Genomic DNA, 16,134 nt, shown 5'->3' with positions numbered 1-16,134 from the left:
CATAGGTATGCAATCTAAAAATCGACACGCAAAGTAATCAACACACGTAATTAATGTGCTTTTCATACACTATTGAACAGTAAATCAAAACTTTACTGTTATGTAACAGGTCTGCGTTACTTGCCGGAAATACATTGCTACATTCTGCTGACCAAATCTACAATCTCGCTGTCCTAGCCCGAGTGTTGAACAACACTACTTGCCGACGCGGTTCATCTTACATAGCTACACAACAGTACTCGACATGAGTTGGACCGTTCATAAATTTTCTTGAATTTTAACTTCTACTGTTAGATCATTTAATCAGTTAATTCTAATGACTATATTTATGAGACACACTTCATACTTATACAAATACCTATTCCACGCATCGTTTAACAAATAATACGTAAATAGGTTATAAGGTTTGGTGCACACGCAGCATCGCAACAGCCAATCGGAGCAAAAGATTCCTCCGCCGGTGCCACGTCAGCCAGAGATAGGCGCCCACCCAACTGTGGTCCCGTGTGCAAACGATAGTTGCGATTCATGTTCCCGAACACCGACCAATACTTTGTAATGATGTATGCTGTCTGCTACAGCATTTATGACGTTTTGATTAAAAATGAAGTAACTATGGCTGCAAGAATTAAAGCATGTTTGGTCACTAAAAGTGATAGCTGTGTGCATAATAGAAGGAATAGCAGTACTTTTATCTATGGAGTTGACATCCGAACTGGTCCAATATGTGTTCTATCAGCGACAGATCCCAGGACCTCGCTGGCCCCTGGAGTACCTCAACATCACTGTGATAGTTCATAGAGACACGTGGTGCGTGCGGAAGAGCATTGTCCTGTTGAAAAAGGCGTCACAATACTGCTGCATGAGAGTAACACCTGAGTACGAAAGATGTCCATGACATATCGCTGTGCCGTCAGAGTTCATTCAATCACTATCGGCTATGATTTGAAATCATACCCGATGGCACCAACACTATGAAGCCAAGAATAGACCGCTGTGCGTCTTCAAAACATTGGAAGAATGTGACCTGTCCCGAGGTCGCCGCCACACTCGCCGAAGATGGTGACCCGGAGTACGGCAGAACGGCGATTTACAGCTGAACACTGTGCAACTTCATTCATCAGCAGTCCATGCTTACTAGTCACGGCACGACGCTTTAATGGCCTCCTACTCGTAGGACGGTAATTCCCTAGTCTGGTTGCTGCTAGTCTCCCACCAATGTTGCGGTACGACACAATGTTGCAGAAACTCATTACTTGTTCACGGACAGCACGCGCATTTGTGAAGGACGTTACGATGTACATGATCCACAGTATGGCATTCCTCACTTGCAGTTATCATAGGTGATCGACTACAACCTTTAGGATTGATATGCCTGCCCTCACATTCCGATGCAGTCCAACACCGAGCCACTGTCACATGTGAATGCCCCAAAAATCTAGGAATTGAACTATTTGATCAGCTGGCCAAATGGAGACCCTCAGAGAGGTTCCTTTCAAAATCTGTCATATGCTGATAACTTTGTCTCACACGATTACGCAGCATCTTTCACAGTGATCATTCAATATTTGACTGTCCACGTCCCTTACATACCCTATCATGCCTGGCAACTACACTAAACACGAACAACACTAATAGACTCTGGTGGTAGTTCTATTTGTCACTAAGATTTTCAGCTCTAATCATTTACATACCTGTCAATGGTATGTACGTGTACGAATTTACACTACACCCACCCCTGTCTTCTGGGTGTTTCACTATTTTTGTTTGGCAGTGAACATACGATATGCGCAGTACACATAGTACATACCTTGTTGAGTCGCTCGGTACTGCTCGTCGTACAGTCGGTACGCGGCGGCGTGTGCCTTGAGCAGTGTGTAGACGGCCATGTAGTCGCCCACGCCTGAGGAGTCAATGCCCGGGGCCAAGGCAAGCGAGCCACTGTAGCCCATGATGACACTTCTCGGTTCGTTGATCGTCTGCCACCATTTCACCTGCCATTTGGAGCAACCACAATATACTCTGAGTGAACTAGTCATCAAAGAGTCTAAACCAATATGTAAGTATACAGATACGTGCTAATACACTGATGGAAATAGAAACTGCGACACTGTTCGACATAGAAACTGCTGTCAAAGTTCGTGAAAATGTTCATTAAGTAACGGATACTGAATGATTGGACTTCCATTCCATTAGGAATAGGATTCCATCATTTACGTCTACATCTGCATATATACTCCCCTAATGCATGGCGGAGGGTACGCTGCACCACTACTAGTCATTTCCTCTCCTGTTCTACATGCAAATAGAGCGTGGGAAAACAGCTTCCGTACGAGCCCTAATTTCTCACATCTTATCTTCACGGTCCTTACTCGAAATGCAAGGTGGGGGCAATAGAATAGTTCTGCAGTCGGCCTCAAATGCCGGTTCTCTAAATTTGCGCAATTGTGCCTTGTGAAACGGGCATCGTCTTCCCTCCAGAGTTTCCCATTTAAGTTAACGAAGCTTTAATCCGAGATGGTGGGGATTCAAAACACTCGAGCAATACACAGGAAGTGAGTTGGAAATAGAAGCTGTTATCAAAATTCCTGAAGTTGTTCATCACATAACAGGTAATGAATTATTGGGCATTCATTCCATTAGGAGTGAGGTGAGTCCCCGACGTAGATGGTACATTGGCAAAACTGAAGCTCGGAAGTAAAGAGACAATTTTCTTCTTTCATTCGTCCGTAGAATAGCCAACTCCAAAAGAGAACTCTCATATTACTTAACGCGAAATTATTTCTTGGTGAAAGAGTCTTGGCCTTCAGAGGTTCAGCTCGGAAAATTAGAGATCCAAGTATTGGAAATTTCCTCTGAATATTAGAGCTCTTGCTGCACTAAAACCCAGCTCTTGCAAAACACATTAGCAAGGTCAGAGACCGATAAGAAGCCGGAAAGCGTTTGCTAGTGCACCATGAGTCAAATAATACTCAAATTGAATTTATTTCTAGTTGTGGCAAACATGAAAAGGATGCCATCTTGGAACCGAGAGAAACTGAGAGGTATTATTGAATTACTGTTGATGCAACTACTAATTCAAATTATACTGAACACACAACATTTACCCTGGATTATATTTACTTCGAGAAGGAAATTGATAACTGTGAAACAAAATAACGGCTTTTGGAAGTCGTAGATTGTAATGAGAAAACGAGTGCTGGAGCCTGATATAAAACTATATATCTTCCTGTCGCATCTAAGACTTTACCCACTGGTGAGGGATCAGGGAACCAGGCAGGCCAGTCAAGGATTCATATACTGCATACTCTGCTTATAATACTGGAATATGCCAAATGGTTCAAATGGCTCTGAGCACTATGGGACTTAACATCTGAGGTCATCAGTCCCCTAGAACTTAGAACTACTTGAACCTAACTAACCTATGGACATCATACACATCCATGCCCGAGGCAGGATTAAAACCTGCGACCGTAGCTGTCGCGCGGTTCCTGACTGAAGCGCCTAGAACCGCTCGGCCACACTGGCCGGCGGAATATGCCATTTGGTACCCTCATCATGAAGTTTACGACATCGGAGTCTATATTCTTCCCATATCCCAGAGAGCTTCTCTTCAACTATTACCAAATTAGTTCCGATGATATACTGAGTACCTCGGTCACACTACGATTCCAGGATCTGAAGTGATATGGGCATCGAGAATCGCTGCATCCAGTCACGAGTCACCAGGTCGTCAATGTACATGTTAGCATAGGTCTCATCGTCATACACTGAAGGGAGACTCATTGCCCAACACCACATCAGGCTACTCAATATCCCACTTGACTATGGCTCTATGTCCTGCATGTCTCTGTGGTCTGTGGTGTGGTGTCAACGGTAAAGGAAATATGGTAGTACGAGATCAGTTCTCCGGGCTTCTTGGTGACACTCTTCCAGGCCAGCCGTGACTTACCCCTTCCAGCCATGCAGATGAGGTCCTCCTTACTCGTCTTCATGTGGGGCACAGCCCAATGGAGCATGGCCTGTTGCTCTTGTGAGCGGCCCTCCAATATGTAGTGCTTGTGGCGTACAGACCATTGTGCATCACTTTTCATTAGAATGTATTTTATTTTCGGAACACCGAGGGCAATGGTAGATTTGCCTACAGTCCTACCCTCTACTTCAAGCTACTTTCAGTCGAATGTGGTCAGGGTTTTGTGATTTGTTCAAATAATTTCCTAAGCATTTAGGGAGATGTTCTTAATGTATTGACAGGGTTGCTCTCTCACCCATGGTTCCTTTTTTTTCTTAACAGGTGGTCAGCCAGACAGATTTCCCTATGCTGTCATTTAAGCTCCTACTTATTTATAATCCTTCATTTATGTTTTAAACCTCTCCCGATTTCTCCGTTGTCCTACAGCAAATGGCATAGAGTGACTGTGTGGGTCAATGCCAATGAGGTGGGAGTGAGTGAGTAAGAGAAAGAGTGTCATTTTGTAGATTTCCTCTTCACTGTGTGACAACAATTTTAGCCATTTTATGTACATTCGTTTCTTTCAGTATATGTAAGGGCGTTGATAACCTCGCCGTTGAGCGCCCATAACCTCCAAACATACACACACGGTGCTGTGTCTGCAAATATTGCCTGGATTTCAGCCGTTGTCATCTGTCTATCCGTCACAACCAGTCGAACAATCTTTCGATCCTTTCGTGGTGTAGTGGTGTTTCCTCTCCTTGTCGCTCTGTTGTCCTGGGGCCATCTTGCCAGCACTTGTTATGCAGTCTCAGTACTATACTCATTTGTATGATGCTCTTATACCGTCATGTCAATGGCTCGACCTTCCTTAAAGATAGCTATTAGTTGGGCCCGCTGTGTTGTTATCTGGAATTGAGAAGTTCTATTGACGTTCGTTAGAGACAGCAAACAGGCATCAAGTACCCCCCCCCCCCCCCGGTTCTTCACCAATAAGAATGTTTTTGTCCTACACTGAAAATGAGCTCGATTAAAGCTGAAATCAACACATCTCAGAGGCATATAAATATTGATGTATCAGTTTCGTAGCGTTGGGTGAAGGTTTTTATGTTGGAACACTTCCCATTTCTGTAGTATAATATACCAATGGGTCCAGTCAACACTGTCGGTCAATATGAACCTATATGTCATGTACTGTTATTAGTGCTTTCATCAATTTGTCGGTTCAGTTTAGTAGAAAGACGATTTGTTCAGTTTATCTACCCTTTTTGTACCGGCACAAGTCTAGGCAAGATGTCGTAAAAAGGTCCCTTGCTCCAACACGCAGTGCGTCGCCAGTCACCTGCTAGTCGGTACCCAGCTAGTTACTGAAACTAGGGACACTCCGTCACACAGCGCAGGTGACATTTGCGGTGTCAAACTCTCTTTGGCACATATAAATAGTGGCCATCTGGCCAATCTATTCATAGAATCGAATTTGTGAGTCATTGCGACGGCGTCCGTAGCAGACTCGACTTCTGCACCACCGTCATCCTGACAGGACCACCAGCCAAGGGCCCAGCTGCAGCATTAATGGATCAAGGGTCCAACTCCGGCCCTCTTAGCCATCGAGCCACTCGGCATCCGTTAGCGCCACACGCCAGCCTGGGGTTCGCGTCCCGGACGTCCAAGCTGCAGCGTCGCACTCGCCTGTCCGCGCCAATCTGCGGCATCAGCTCTTGGCGCAGATCGGCCGCCGACCAGATACTTGCACCACGTAACGTCGTGCTAGGCCTGAGATGTGCTGAGAGTAGCAGCTACTGAGGTCTTCACGACAACGCTTCACTGCTAGAGTCCATGAGAACAACGCCAGACCACCCCCACTCATCATGGACACCATGGATCGACGCCCGTCTGCCATACATGACGAGGGCGTGCACATGTGGCTGGTCTTGTTGGAACAATAAGCCATCTTCTCATCTGACCGACTTCTGTAGCCCTCACCCCACATCAAACCGCTAACGCTCAGATGGGAAAGGCGAATGACATATTGACAACTAGAAGAACACGTCCGTAGTGGTCGTTGCACACCAGGCTGTCACTCTTCGTTGAAGTTCATCTGTATTAGAAGCAAACAAGACGCTGTCATACGCAAATCGAATGGTTCGGGAAAGATCCGTTTATGTATATTCGTTCTTCAATGAAGCTCAGTGATCTGAAGACTTGTTGAAACAAAATGTCACTTGGCCTATCTACTTTGTCAGTTCTGAACATTTCACTCCTTGATATAAGCCAAGTTGTAATGTTGTTCACAATCATCAACCAACTAAGATAAGCTGATTATATTCTTTCGCTCTCAAGCGACGTCAGCAAAACTTTTTCACGATTTTCATAGTTTATAAACACTGTCCAAGTCGTAACTGAAATTTATTGCTGCTCTCTGTATTGACAACTTGCAAAGGGTCCAGTATGCTGCATCCCTACTGAATCCTATTTTTTCTTCCCTCTGGTTAAAATCTGAATGTTTTTCTAGACTGTTAGTAAGACGAATTCTAAAAACTTTGTGTACTACTGACAAATGCCTAAGGCGTTGAATGGAGCAAGTATTGCAGTGGACCTATACATTTGTGCAATAAAACCAATACGTAAGAAGATCGCAAGATAACAGAGATTACATTGAAATAAATTGAGAAATTTGTATAGTTATGCAAGTGGACAAGAAGAAACATAAACTGAAAGGTAAAAATGGCTTAGAGGTCATTCGTAAAGCTTTCCAAATGACTTAAACTCAAAGGCTATAACCAGTGTTTATTGCCAGTATTAACTGAACTGAAACGTGGACGTCAAATGGACAAACAGTCCAAAAAAAAAAAAAAAGGTGTGGTTCCCCAATGAAGAAAGGAAATATAAATGTGAACATAACAAGAAGAGACAGAAAGACAAATAAATGGGTAAGAGAAAAGTCAAGAGTCTTTGTCACTCAGCGCTAGAGATTTCCCTTCAGGACGCCAGAGTAGAGGCAAAGCCACCACAGGCAGGAAACTTACTCTGCAATAGAAGTAGTTAAGGCTCGCTAGTGCGCTAGCACTCGACTTGGAGTCGTGGCCACAGAAGAAACCTTCATGGCCAGTATTTTGCCGGTATGGGAAAGATAAGTGATGACGTGTCATTCGTATACAGCAGGCAGGGAGTGTGGCAGTATCCAGTGTTATATTCCATATAATCATCTTTAAGAGGTGAAAAGAACCTCTTGCCGTATATGTGTTTTTATAAATTAAGGTTTTTGTGAAAAACTTTGCCTACAGATAAATTTATGCTTACTCTTTCTTTTTGTTTACGCATACAAATTTCTACATCAATATATGAAAAAAAAAAACGTAAGATCAGACAATCGTTACTGTCATTCCTTGCAAAAAATTAGACAAACACTTTTGAATTTTTATCAAAAAATATACTTTTTTTGCGATTACCTATTACATGACATGCTGTCGAGTCATAAAATAAAGAAAATTAGGCCACCCTGTAAAACGTTTTAAATGATACAGCTCCAAGTGAACAAACACAGCTAAATAAACCGCATATGCTGTAATTTTAAATCTAAAATAGCAAAACCAACCAAAAATTTGTAGGTTACTTTTCACGGAAATAAAAACAAGACTCACAGAAGGTGCCGTGTAGGTGTCGAAACATGTACAGGGAAAAAACAAGATAAGAAAAACATTGTGTTTTGCAGAAGGCGGAGTCCTTAAAAAGATCCTTAGCCCTTCGCAGTGTCTCATGGTGTGACGGAGTTTGGTACCGACATTAGTCAACCGTTCATCAGACGAACATCTTCAATTAGGCACGCATTTGGTGCCATTCCAGTAAAGTGAGCTATTTTTCGGCACCAGATATCCATTTCATTCTTGATTGTCTTAGAGCCTACAAACGATATTACCAAGTACCCAGCTAAAATTACGTCTCTAGCACTCTCAGAGGTGATACCGTACCATTCTTCTTTACTTTACACAAAAGGAAAAAATTAAAGATTCTTATAGGATCGATACCGTCAACCATTAAAGAATGGTAAGTAACACACAGACAATCTTTCTTGTTCAGGATCATGCTCTTTTTAGCTTGCACGTCTGTAAGGTTCTGAGAATAAAATCTGACAGTTGTACACACGTTATATTTTGTTAATGGCATGTTCGAATAGATTTAGGACATGGATTCAAATCCAACCTGGTGTTCGGAACACAGTGGTTTTTCGCTTTGTTAACATAGACACGAGATATGAAGTAAGTGTTAGAAGGAACGAAGCTTCCATTAAGCATTATATTTAGAACAACTGGATTATCAAACTAAAACCTAAAACACTTGAGATGCCACCCACCCAACGACAGAAAGTTCAATACGAAAATACGTAGTTACAAGAGCAAACTTTCTAGTTAGAACTGTTATTTCCTGTGATATAGTTGTTGAAACAAAAATTTCCTTACGTCTGCGGACTTGCCTGTAGTTATACAAAAGTGATGGTGAAATATGTTTCAGTGACATACCAAACCACAATCATTGCTCTTCCTAAATACTTGTCCTTTGCTGGTAATGAATCGCCACGGGTCTATCGGAACAATTTTTCATTTCTAGTACGACTGTCGAGGCATTCCACTTTCAGAATGTACCGAAGCTGGACAACATATTACGTGTCCAAGGCTAGTCCTTAAGTTTATCAAGAGAAATGCTCACCCTGTCTCCGAAGTTATCGTATAGAATCCTGGCGCACTCCACGAAGTAATCAACCAGCCTAGGATTTGGCCATCCTCCGATGTCCTGTAGCTTTTGTGGAAGGTCATAGTGGAACATTGTCACCTGAAAAAGGTTTAATATCAGTGACAATTATGTTTTCTTTTGCACACAATCACATACAGGTTGTGAAAAAAATACATTGTAAAACCTAAACGATACGAGTTCTTTACTGAGTAACAGTGGTTCAAATGGTTCAAATGGCTCTGAGTACTATCGGACTTAACATCTATGGTCATCAGTCCCCTAGAACTTAGAACTACTTAAACCTAACTAACCTAAGGGCATCACACAACAGCCAGCAGAGAAAATCCCTGACCTCGCCGGGAATCGAACCCGGGAACCCGGGCGGGGGAAGCGAGAACGCTACCGCACGACCACGAGCTGCGGGCGAATAACAGTGCATGGTGGGTGTAACGAGCACTTGTTTTCTTACATTAGAGCAAAATTATAGAAATGTAAACAGCGTTAACACTAGGAATTGTTTCCTATTTATTCGCTTCAAAATATCAATAACGTCAGAAAAGAGTGAGTCAATTATCACGATAGATAAATGAGTTGGTAATACGGTGGTGGTGTGGAGAAGCACCATATACAAAGCACAGGCGTTGCAATCAGCTCGTGTGGTTTGCACTTAACAAGTAAATATATATCATGACGGAGCAATTACAGCAACCAGTCACTATTCGTATTATTTCTATTGGGGACAGATTTGGGGATAATGCTGGGCACATGAGTATCCAAACACTATACACACATTTCTTCACGCATGTACCACGTGTGGATGAGCATTGTCCTGCTGAAAAATTTCACCACGATACTGTCGCATGAGATGTAAGACACGACGACGCAGGATGTCTGTGATGTACAATCGCGCTGCCAGAGCTCCCTCAGGCACTACAGACGCTGACCTCAAGTCATACCCGATGACTCCCCATGTCATGACGCCAGGAGTTGTACCACTGCGCCTGTCCAAAACATTGGCAGAATGGGACGTTTCAAAAGGTAGCCGTCATAGTCGCCGACGGCAGTCGTCCAGCGTACTGCAGAACCGCGGTATGTCGCTGAACACAATGCGACCCCATTCCTCATCAGTCCATGCTTCCCAGTCATGGCATCACTCCAAATGCCGCCGTTTGAGTTGTGTTGCGAATGGCAGCCTACGCAGGGCATCGGACGGTAATTCCCTAGTGTAGCTGCTGCTACAGAATAACAAAGAATGTTGCCTCCATTACTTGTTCTCAGGTGGTAGCAGCAGATATGAAGTTACGATCCTTGGTACGGCAATTCTCCTTTGTGATGGTGAGATGTGGTCACCTGAAACCTTGACGACGAGTGTGCCTACCCTCATGTTCCCATACAGTGTAACACCAGGCCACTGTACATCCGAATGCCCCACAGATCCGTGTATTATACGATTCGACTAGGTGGGTCAATGGATGCAAAGAATGAGACCACTTTCAAACTCTTTCAGGTGCTGGTAATATTGACTCAAACACATACGCGATATCCCCGTGTCCCTCACAGTGATCGCACTACATTTGATGCTGTTCACAACCCTTACGTACTCTACCAGGCCTGGTAACAACACTTAGTGAGAACAGCACTGATGTACTCTAATAGCCATTCTGCGTTTCACAGAGTACTGCAACTTTAATCATTCAGATAACGGCTGACGTTGTATACGTGTACGAAGCTAAAACATTAGGATTTTTCGTCAGACCAGTAGACACAAGTTCAATGATCGTTTGTCACTTTTATCCTCGTACACTTACTTTGGCTTCGTTTTCATTTGTTTGTCGACAAGGAAGAAAGAAGGAATATCGTGTTTAACGTCCTGTCGGTATCTAGGCCTTTAGAGACGGAGCACAAGCTCGGATTGTGTCAAGGATGGGGAAGGAAATCGGCGGTGCCCTTTTCAAAAGAACCATCCCGGCGCTTTCCTGGAGGGATTTAGAGAAATCACAAAAACTAACTATGGATGGCCGCATGCGGGTTTGAACCAGCGTCTTCCCGAATGTGAATCCATTGTGCTAACCACTGCGCCACCTCGCTCTGACGCCAACAAAGCTTTGGCTTCTTTTAAATCTATGGTGAAATATATTACGTTTTTATAGAAACTTCCTAGCATGGCTACTTGACTATGGAACGCCTTTCACATCCCTCACGACCTCGCTCGGCTCACTCTTCACTGGAGAGCGTTATTCTACACTGCTGAGTTTCAACTCTTGATTGTACACTCTAAGTTCAAAAAACGACGCACCACGAGAAAGATGTCCGGATGGTATGGAAATCGGTACATGTGGTGTATATGTAAAGACAAGATTAAAATTTCACATAAATTGGATGATTTATTCAAGAGAAAGAGCATCAAAAGTTGAGCAAGTCATTGACGTGCTGGTCCACCTCTGGCCCTTATGCAAACAGTTATTCGGCTTGGTGCTGACTGATAGAGATGTTGGATGTCCTCCTGAGCGATATCCGTGCAAAATTCTGCCAATTTGGCTCGCTAGATCGTCAAAATCCCAAGATGGTGGGAGAGCCCTACCAATAATGCTCCAAACGATCTGAATCGGGAAGTAATCTAGCGATCTTGCTGGTCAAGGTAAGGTTTGGCAACTACGAAGACAAGCAGTATAAACTCTCTCTGTGTGCAGTTGGACATTATCTTGCCCAAAATGTAAGACAATGGTGACTTACTATGAGGGGCAACAAAACGGTGTGTAGAATATCGTTACTGTTCCACTGTGGTGTAAGGATGCAGTGGGTGACAACCAAAGGCAATCCTGCTGTGAAAAGAAAGGTCAGCCTAGGCCATGGGTCCCCACTGTCAGGCCGTATCGTGGGAGACAGTTAGGTTGGTATCCTATCGCTGCTGGGGCGTCTCGAAACACGTCTTCGGCAAGTAATCTTGAGTAGAATTGTGTTCAGTGATGAGTCCCGCTTCGAAATGAGCCCAAGTGACCATTGAAAACGTGTCCCGAGACGCTCCGAAAGGTGCTGGGATACCGACCTGATTGTCGCCCGCCTTACGGTCCGACAAATAGGAGTGACGATCCGGGAAGCCATTTCATCTAGTAGCAGGACTCCTACGGTTGTCATCCGCGGCATCCTTACATTACAGCTGTACGTCGATGATGTTGTACGCCCCGTTTTGTTGCCCTTCATGGCATCTTGGGCTTCATTTCAGCAAGATAACGATCTCCTGCGCACGGCAAGAGTTTCTACTGCTTTACTGCTTGTCTTCTTGCTGCCAAAACCTACCTTGGCCAGCAAAGTCGCCGGATCTCTCCTCAATTGAGAACGTTTGGAGCATTATGGGCAAGGCGCTTCGCTCTGCTCAGGATATTGACGCTCTAACCCGCCAGTTGGCCACAATTTTGCACGATATCCCTCAGGAGGACATCTGACAACTCTGTAATCTTTGCCAAGCCGAATAACTGCCTACATAAGGATCAGAGATGGACCAACGAATTATTGACTTTCTCAGTTAGTGAAGCTTTTTCTCTTGCGTAAATTATCCAATTTTTTCTGAAATTGTAACATTTACTTGTCTGTACATGTACATCAAATCCACCAATTACCATCTCATTAGTACAATTCCTTCGTGTTGCGTCGATTTTTTATTTTATTTTTTACTTTTATTTGTTTATTGTAATAGTGTATTTAGTTTCCAGGCACATAGACTAAAATCTTTTGTTGAGTTGTCAGGTAATCTGCTCTCTCTTTCGCAACGTACTTGCCAAGTGGAAATGTATTCTCTCATTTCTTAGCATCACATTTAACTCTAGTAGTAACAGATATTACAGTAGAGTAAGACTCACTCCTCCTTGTTAACAGAATCGTGATGTTTGGGTTTATTTGCCACCACGTTGAGGTATTCATGCCGTGCATTTCAATCTTTTTCAAAGTTCGAAAGTAAAATCTGCTTCCAACCTTGTTTGTGTGTTTTGCACATATCATGCTATGTATTATGAACCATTGATACGTCTCATTAGTCAAGTTAGGTACAAGTTTCACTTATCGATACTATTGGGTTTTTGTTGATGCTCTATAATAGTGTGTTGTGGCTTTGTTTCAAACATTGATGCTTGCGTCTTACCAGTGGTTCAATGTTGTTCTCCAGCAGACCGTTGATGAGATTGTTATAGTAATCAATCCCCTTTTGATTGACCACGTTGGTGTCTCCAGTAGGAAGTATCCTCGACCACGATATCGAGAAACGGTACGCACTCACCTAAAACAGTAAATTATTTTGAGGTTACCTGTAACAGCACAAAACCAACATTTCAGGAAGTATGCAAATTTGATAGACATACTTGACGAATAGTCAACAAAAATTTAAAAAAAAAAGATAATGTAAGTATATTTTTACAAAGCTCTTGTGCTTGAGTGACAAATGGTACTGATGACTGTTTTCCATATTCTTTCGAAATGAAAACATCCATGCGTATAAAGTGCTGTGCTAGAACCATCGAGACCTGATCGTGTGATAGGTCAAATTATGCGAACTGCGGCATACTACAAATTATGCGAACTGCGGCATACTAGTCAGAGGTCAATCGAAACCAGCTCCGTGGTAGGGATTACGTCTTTACGCTACCATTTTAGAAAAAAATCGAGGTCAAAAGTGGAATATATATATATATATATATATATATATATATATATATATATATATATACAGTGGACTGGCAGTCTAACATTTCCGGAGAAATCAAAGGGTTTGTTTTTTCGATACGTTACACGTGTAACGTGCTGAAGATAAGATGAGTAGATCACGTAACTAATGAGGAGGTATTGAATAGGATTGGGGAGAAGAGAAGTTTGTGGCACAACTTGACTAGAAGAAGGGATCGGTTGGTAGGACATGTTTTGAGGCATCAAGGGATCACATATTTAGCATTGGAGGGCAGCGTGGAGGGTAAAAATCGTAGAGGGAGACCAAGAGATGAATGCACTAAGCAGATTCAGAAGGATGTAGGTTGCAGTAGGTACTGGGAGATGAAGAAGCTTGCGCAGGATAGAGTAGCATGGACGGCTGCATCAAACCAGTCTCAGGACTGAAGACCACAACAACAGCAACAGTGAACGACGCTGGAGTTATCATCCGATGATGTCCCACACGTTCGCAACTGGCACCTGTGCGACGCAGTGCATGCACGTGATCCAGTAGGCGAGATGAGGTGAGGGTACAATATGGAGTGCGCCAGGGTAGTGTGGTAGGTCCGCTGTTGTTTCCTATCTACGTAAATGATCTTTTAGATAGGATGGATAGCAATGTGCGGCTGTTTGCTGATGATGCTGTGGTGTACGGGAAGGTGTCGTCGTTGAGTGTCTGTAGGAGGATACAAGATGACTTAGATATGATTTGTGATTGGTGTAAAGAATGGCAGCTAACTCTAAATATAGATAAATGTAAATTAATGCAGATGAATATGAAAAAGAATCCTGTAATGTTTGAATACTCCATTAGTAGTGTAGCGCTTGACACAGTCACGTCGATTAAATATTTGGGCGTAACATTGCAGAGCGGTATGAAGTGGGACAAGCATGTAATGGCAGTTGTGGGGAAGGCGGATAGTCGTCTTCGGTTCATTGGTAGAATTTTGGGAAGATGTGGTTCATCTGCAAAGGAGAGCGCTTATAAAACACTAATACGACCTATTCTTGAGTACTGCTCGAGCGTTTGGTTCGGATTGAGGGAGGACATAGAAGCAATTCAGAGGCAGGCTGCTGGATTTTTACTGGTAGGTTTGATCATCACGCGAGTGTTACGGAAATGCTTCAGGAACTCGGGTGGGAGTCTCTAGAGGAAAGGAGGCGTTCTTTTCGTGAATCACTACTGAGGAAATTTAGAGAACCAGCATTTGAGGCTGACTGCAGTACAATTTTACTGCCGCCAACTTACATTTCGCGGAAAGACCACAAAGATAAGATAAGAGAGATTAGGGCTCGTACAGAGGCATATAGGCAGTCATTTTTCCCGCGTTCTGTTTGGGAGTGGAACAGGGAGAGAAGATGCTAGTTGTAGTATGAGGTACCCTCCGCCACGCACCATATGGTGGACTGCGGAGTATGTATGTACATGTAGATGAAGAACGTGTCCACACACTGTAGAGCACGTTGGGTTACAATAACAGTATTTGTGCTAGCTTAATTCTGTTGGAGAACACTCCCCGGAACACTATTCATGAATGGGAGCGCAACGGTTCGTATCACCAGACTGATGTGAAAATGTACAGTCAGGTTGGGTGGCATAACCACGAGAGTGCTCCCACTGTCATACGAAATCGCAACCCATACAATAACACCAGGTGTAGGTCCTGTTTGTATAGCAAGCAGACGGGTTGGTTGCAGACGCTCAACTGGCCTACTTCTAACCACTATACCGCCATCACTGGCTCAGAGCAGAACCAGCTTTCATCAGACACAACAGACCTTCACCCTGCTTTCCAGTGAGCTCTCGCTTGGTATCACTGAAGTGGCAAACGGCTGTGGTTTGCGGTCAGTGGAATGCATTCTACAGGGCGTCTAGTTCAGAGCTGTCCTTGAAAGAACCGATTTGTAATAGTTCATATGTCACTGTGGCGCCAATTGCTACTGGAGTTGCTGCTGTAGACGCAGTATGATGCTCCACAGCCATACGCCGGGCACGACGGCCTTCCCTCTTACTAATGCCATTGGGCCGTCTGGAGCCTAGTCTTCTTGCGGATCATAACTATCCGTGACTACTGCTCCAACAGTCATGTAGAGTGGCTACATTTCTGCCAAGTCTTTGTGCAGTATCGCACAAGGAACATCCAGCTTCTCGTAGCACTTTTACAAGACCTCGTCAAAACTCAGTGAGCTGTCGTCGTCTTAAAGGCATCCTTGTCTAACAGCAAATCACCATTTTCAAAGATAATGAACATTCATGACCGTTACAGTGCGTATTCAAAACAAATCTGAATTGCAGTCTCATAATGGTGCTACTAGCACCAACCTTTGCGATTGGCGCGAAGTGAGTAGACGTCATCTACCAGATGTAGAAACACGCCTACCAACATCCGTGTATGTCGCACGAGTCCTCCTTGGAGTTGGGATTGTTCCTCCGTCAGTGTGGGTTTTTCACATGGCTTTACACATGAAAGCATGTTTCTTTTTCATATCAAAATACACTCCTGGAAATTGAAATAAGAACACCGTGAATTCATTGTCCCAGGAAGGGGAAACTTTATTGACACATTCCTGGGGTCAGATACATCACATGATCACACTGACAGAACCACAGGCACATAGACACAGGCAACAGAGCATGCACAATGTCGGCACTAGTACAGTGTATATCCACCTTTCGCAGCAATGCAGGCTGCTATTCTCCCATGGAGACGATCGTAGAGATGCTGGATGTAGTCCTGTGGAACGGCTTGCCATGTCAT

General features: G+C 43.7%; 1 protein-coding gene across 1 annotated transcript in view; it reads right to left on the bottom strand.

Annotated features, from left to right (window-relative positions):
• The window catches only part of LOC124622740 (myrosinase 1-like), a 79,316-nt gene that overhangs the window by 38,542 nt on the left and 24,640 nt on the right, over positions 1–16,134 (bottom strand). Inside the window, exons 3-5 of the mRNA XM_047148530.1 lie at positions 12,816–12,950; positions 8,657–8,779; positions 1,811–1,994 (exon numbers count right to left, since the gene is read on the bottom strand). Coding sequence (XP_047004486.1) covers positions 1,811–1,994; positions 8,657–8,779; positions 12,816–12,950 — 442 coding nt within the window. The remainder of the gene's footprint in view (positions 1–1,810; positions 1,995–8,656; positions 8,780–12,815; positions 12,951–16,134) is intronic.

This window comes from Schistocerca americana, chromosome 7 (assembly GCF_021461395.2).
Source record: "Schistocerca americana isolate TAMUIC-IGC-003095 chromosome 7, iqSchAmer2.1, whole genome shotgun sequence".
Taxonomy (NCBI): domain Eukaryota; kingdom Metazoa; phylum Arthropoda; class Insecta; order Orthoptera; family Acrididae; genus Schistocerca; species Schistocerca americana.
This window is presented reverse-complemented; position numbering and strand designations above follow the sequence as displayed.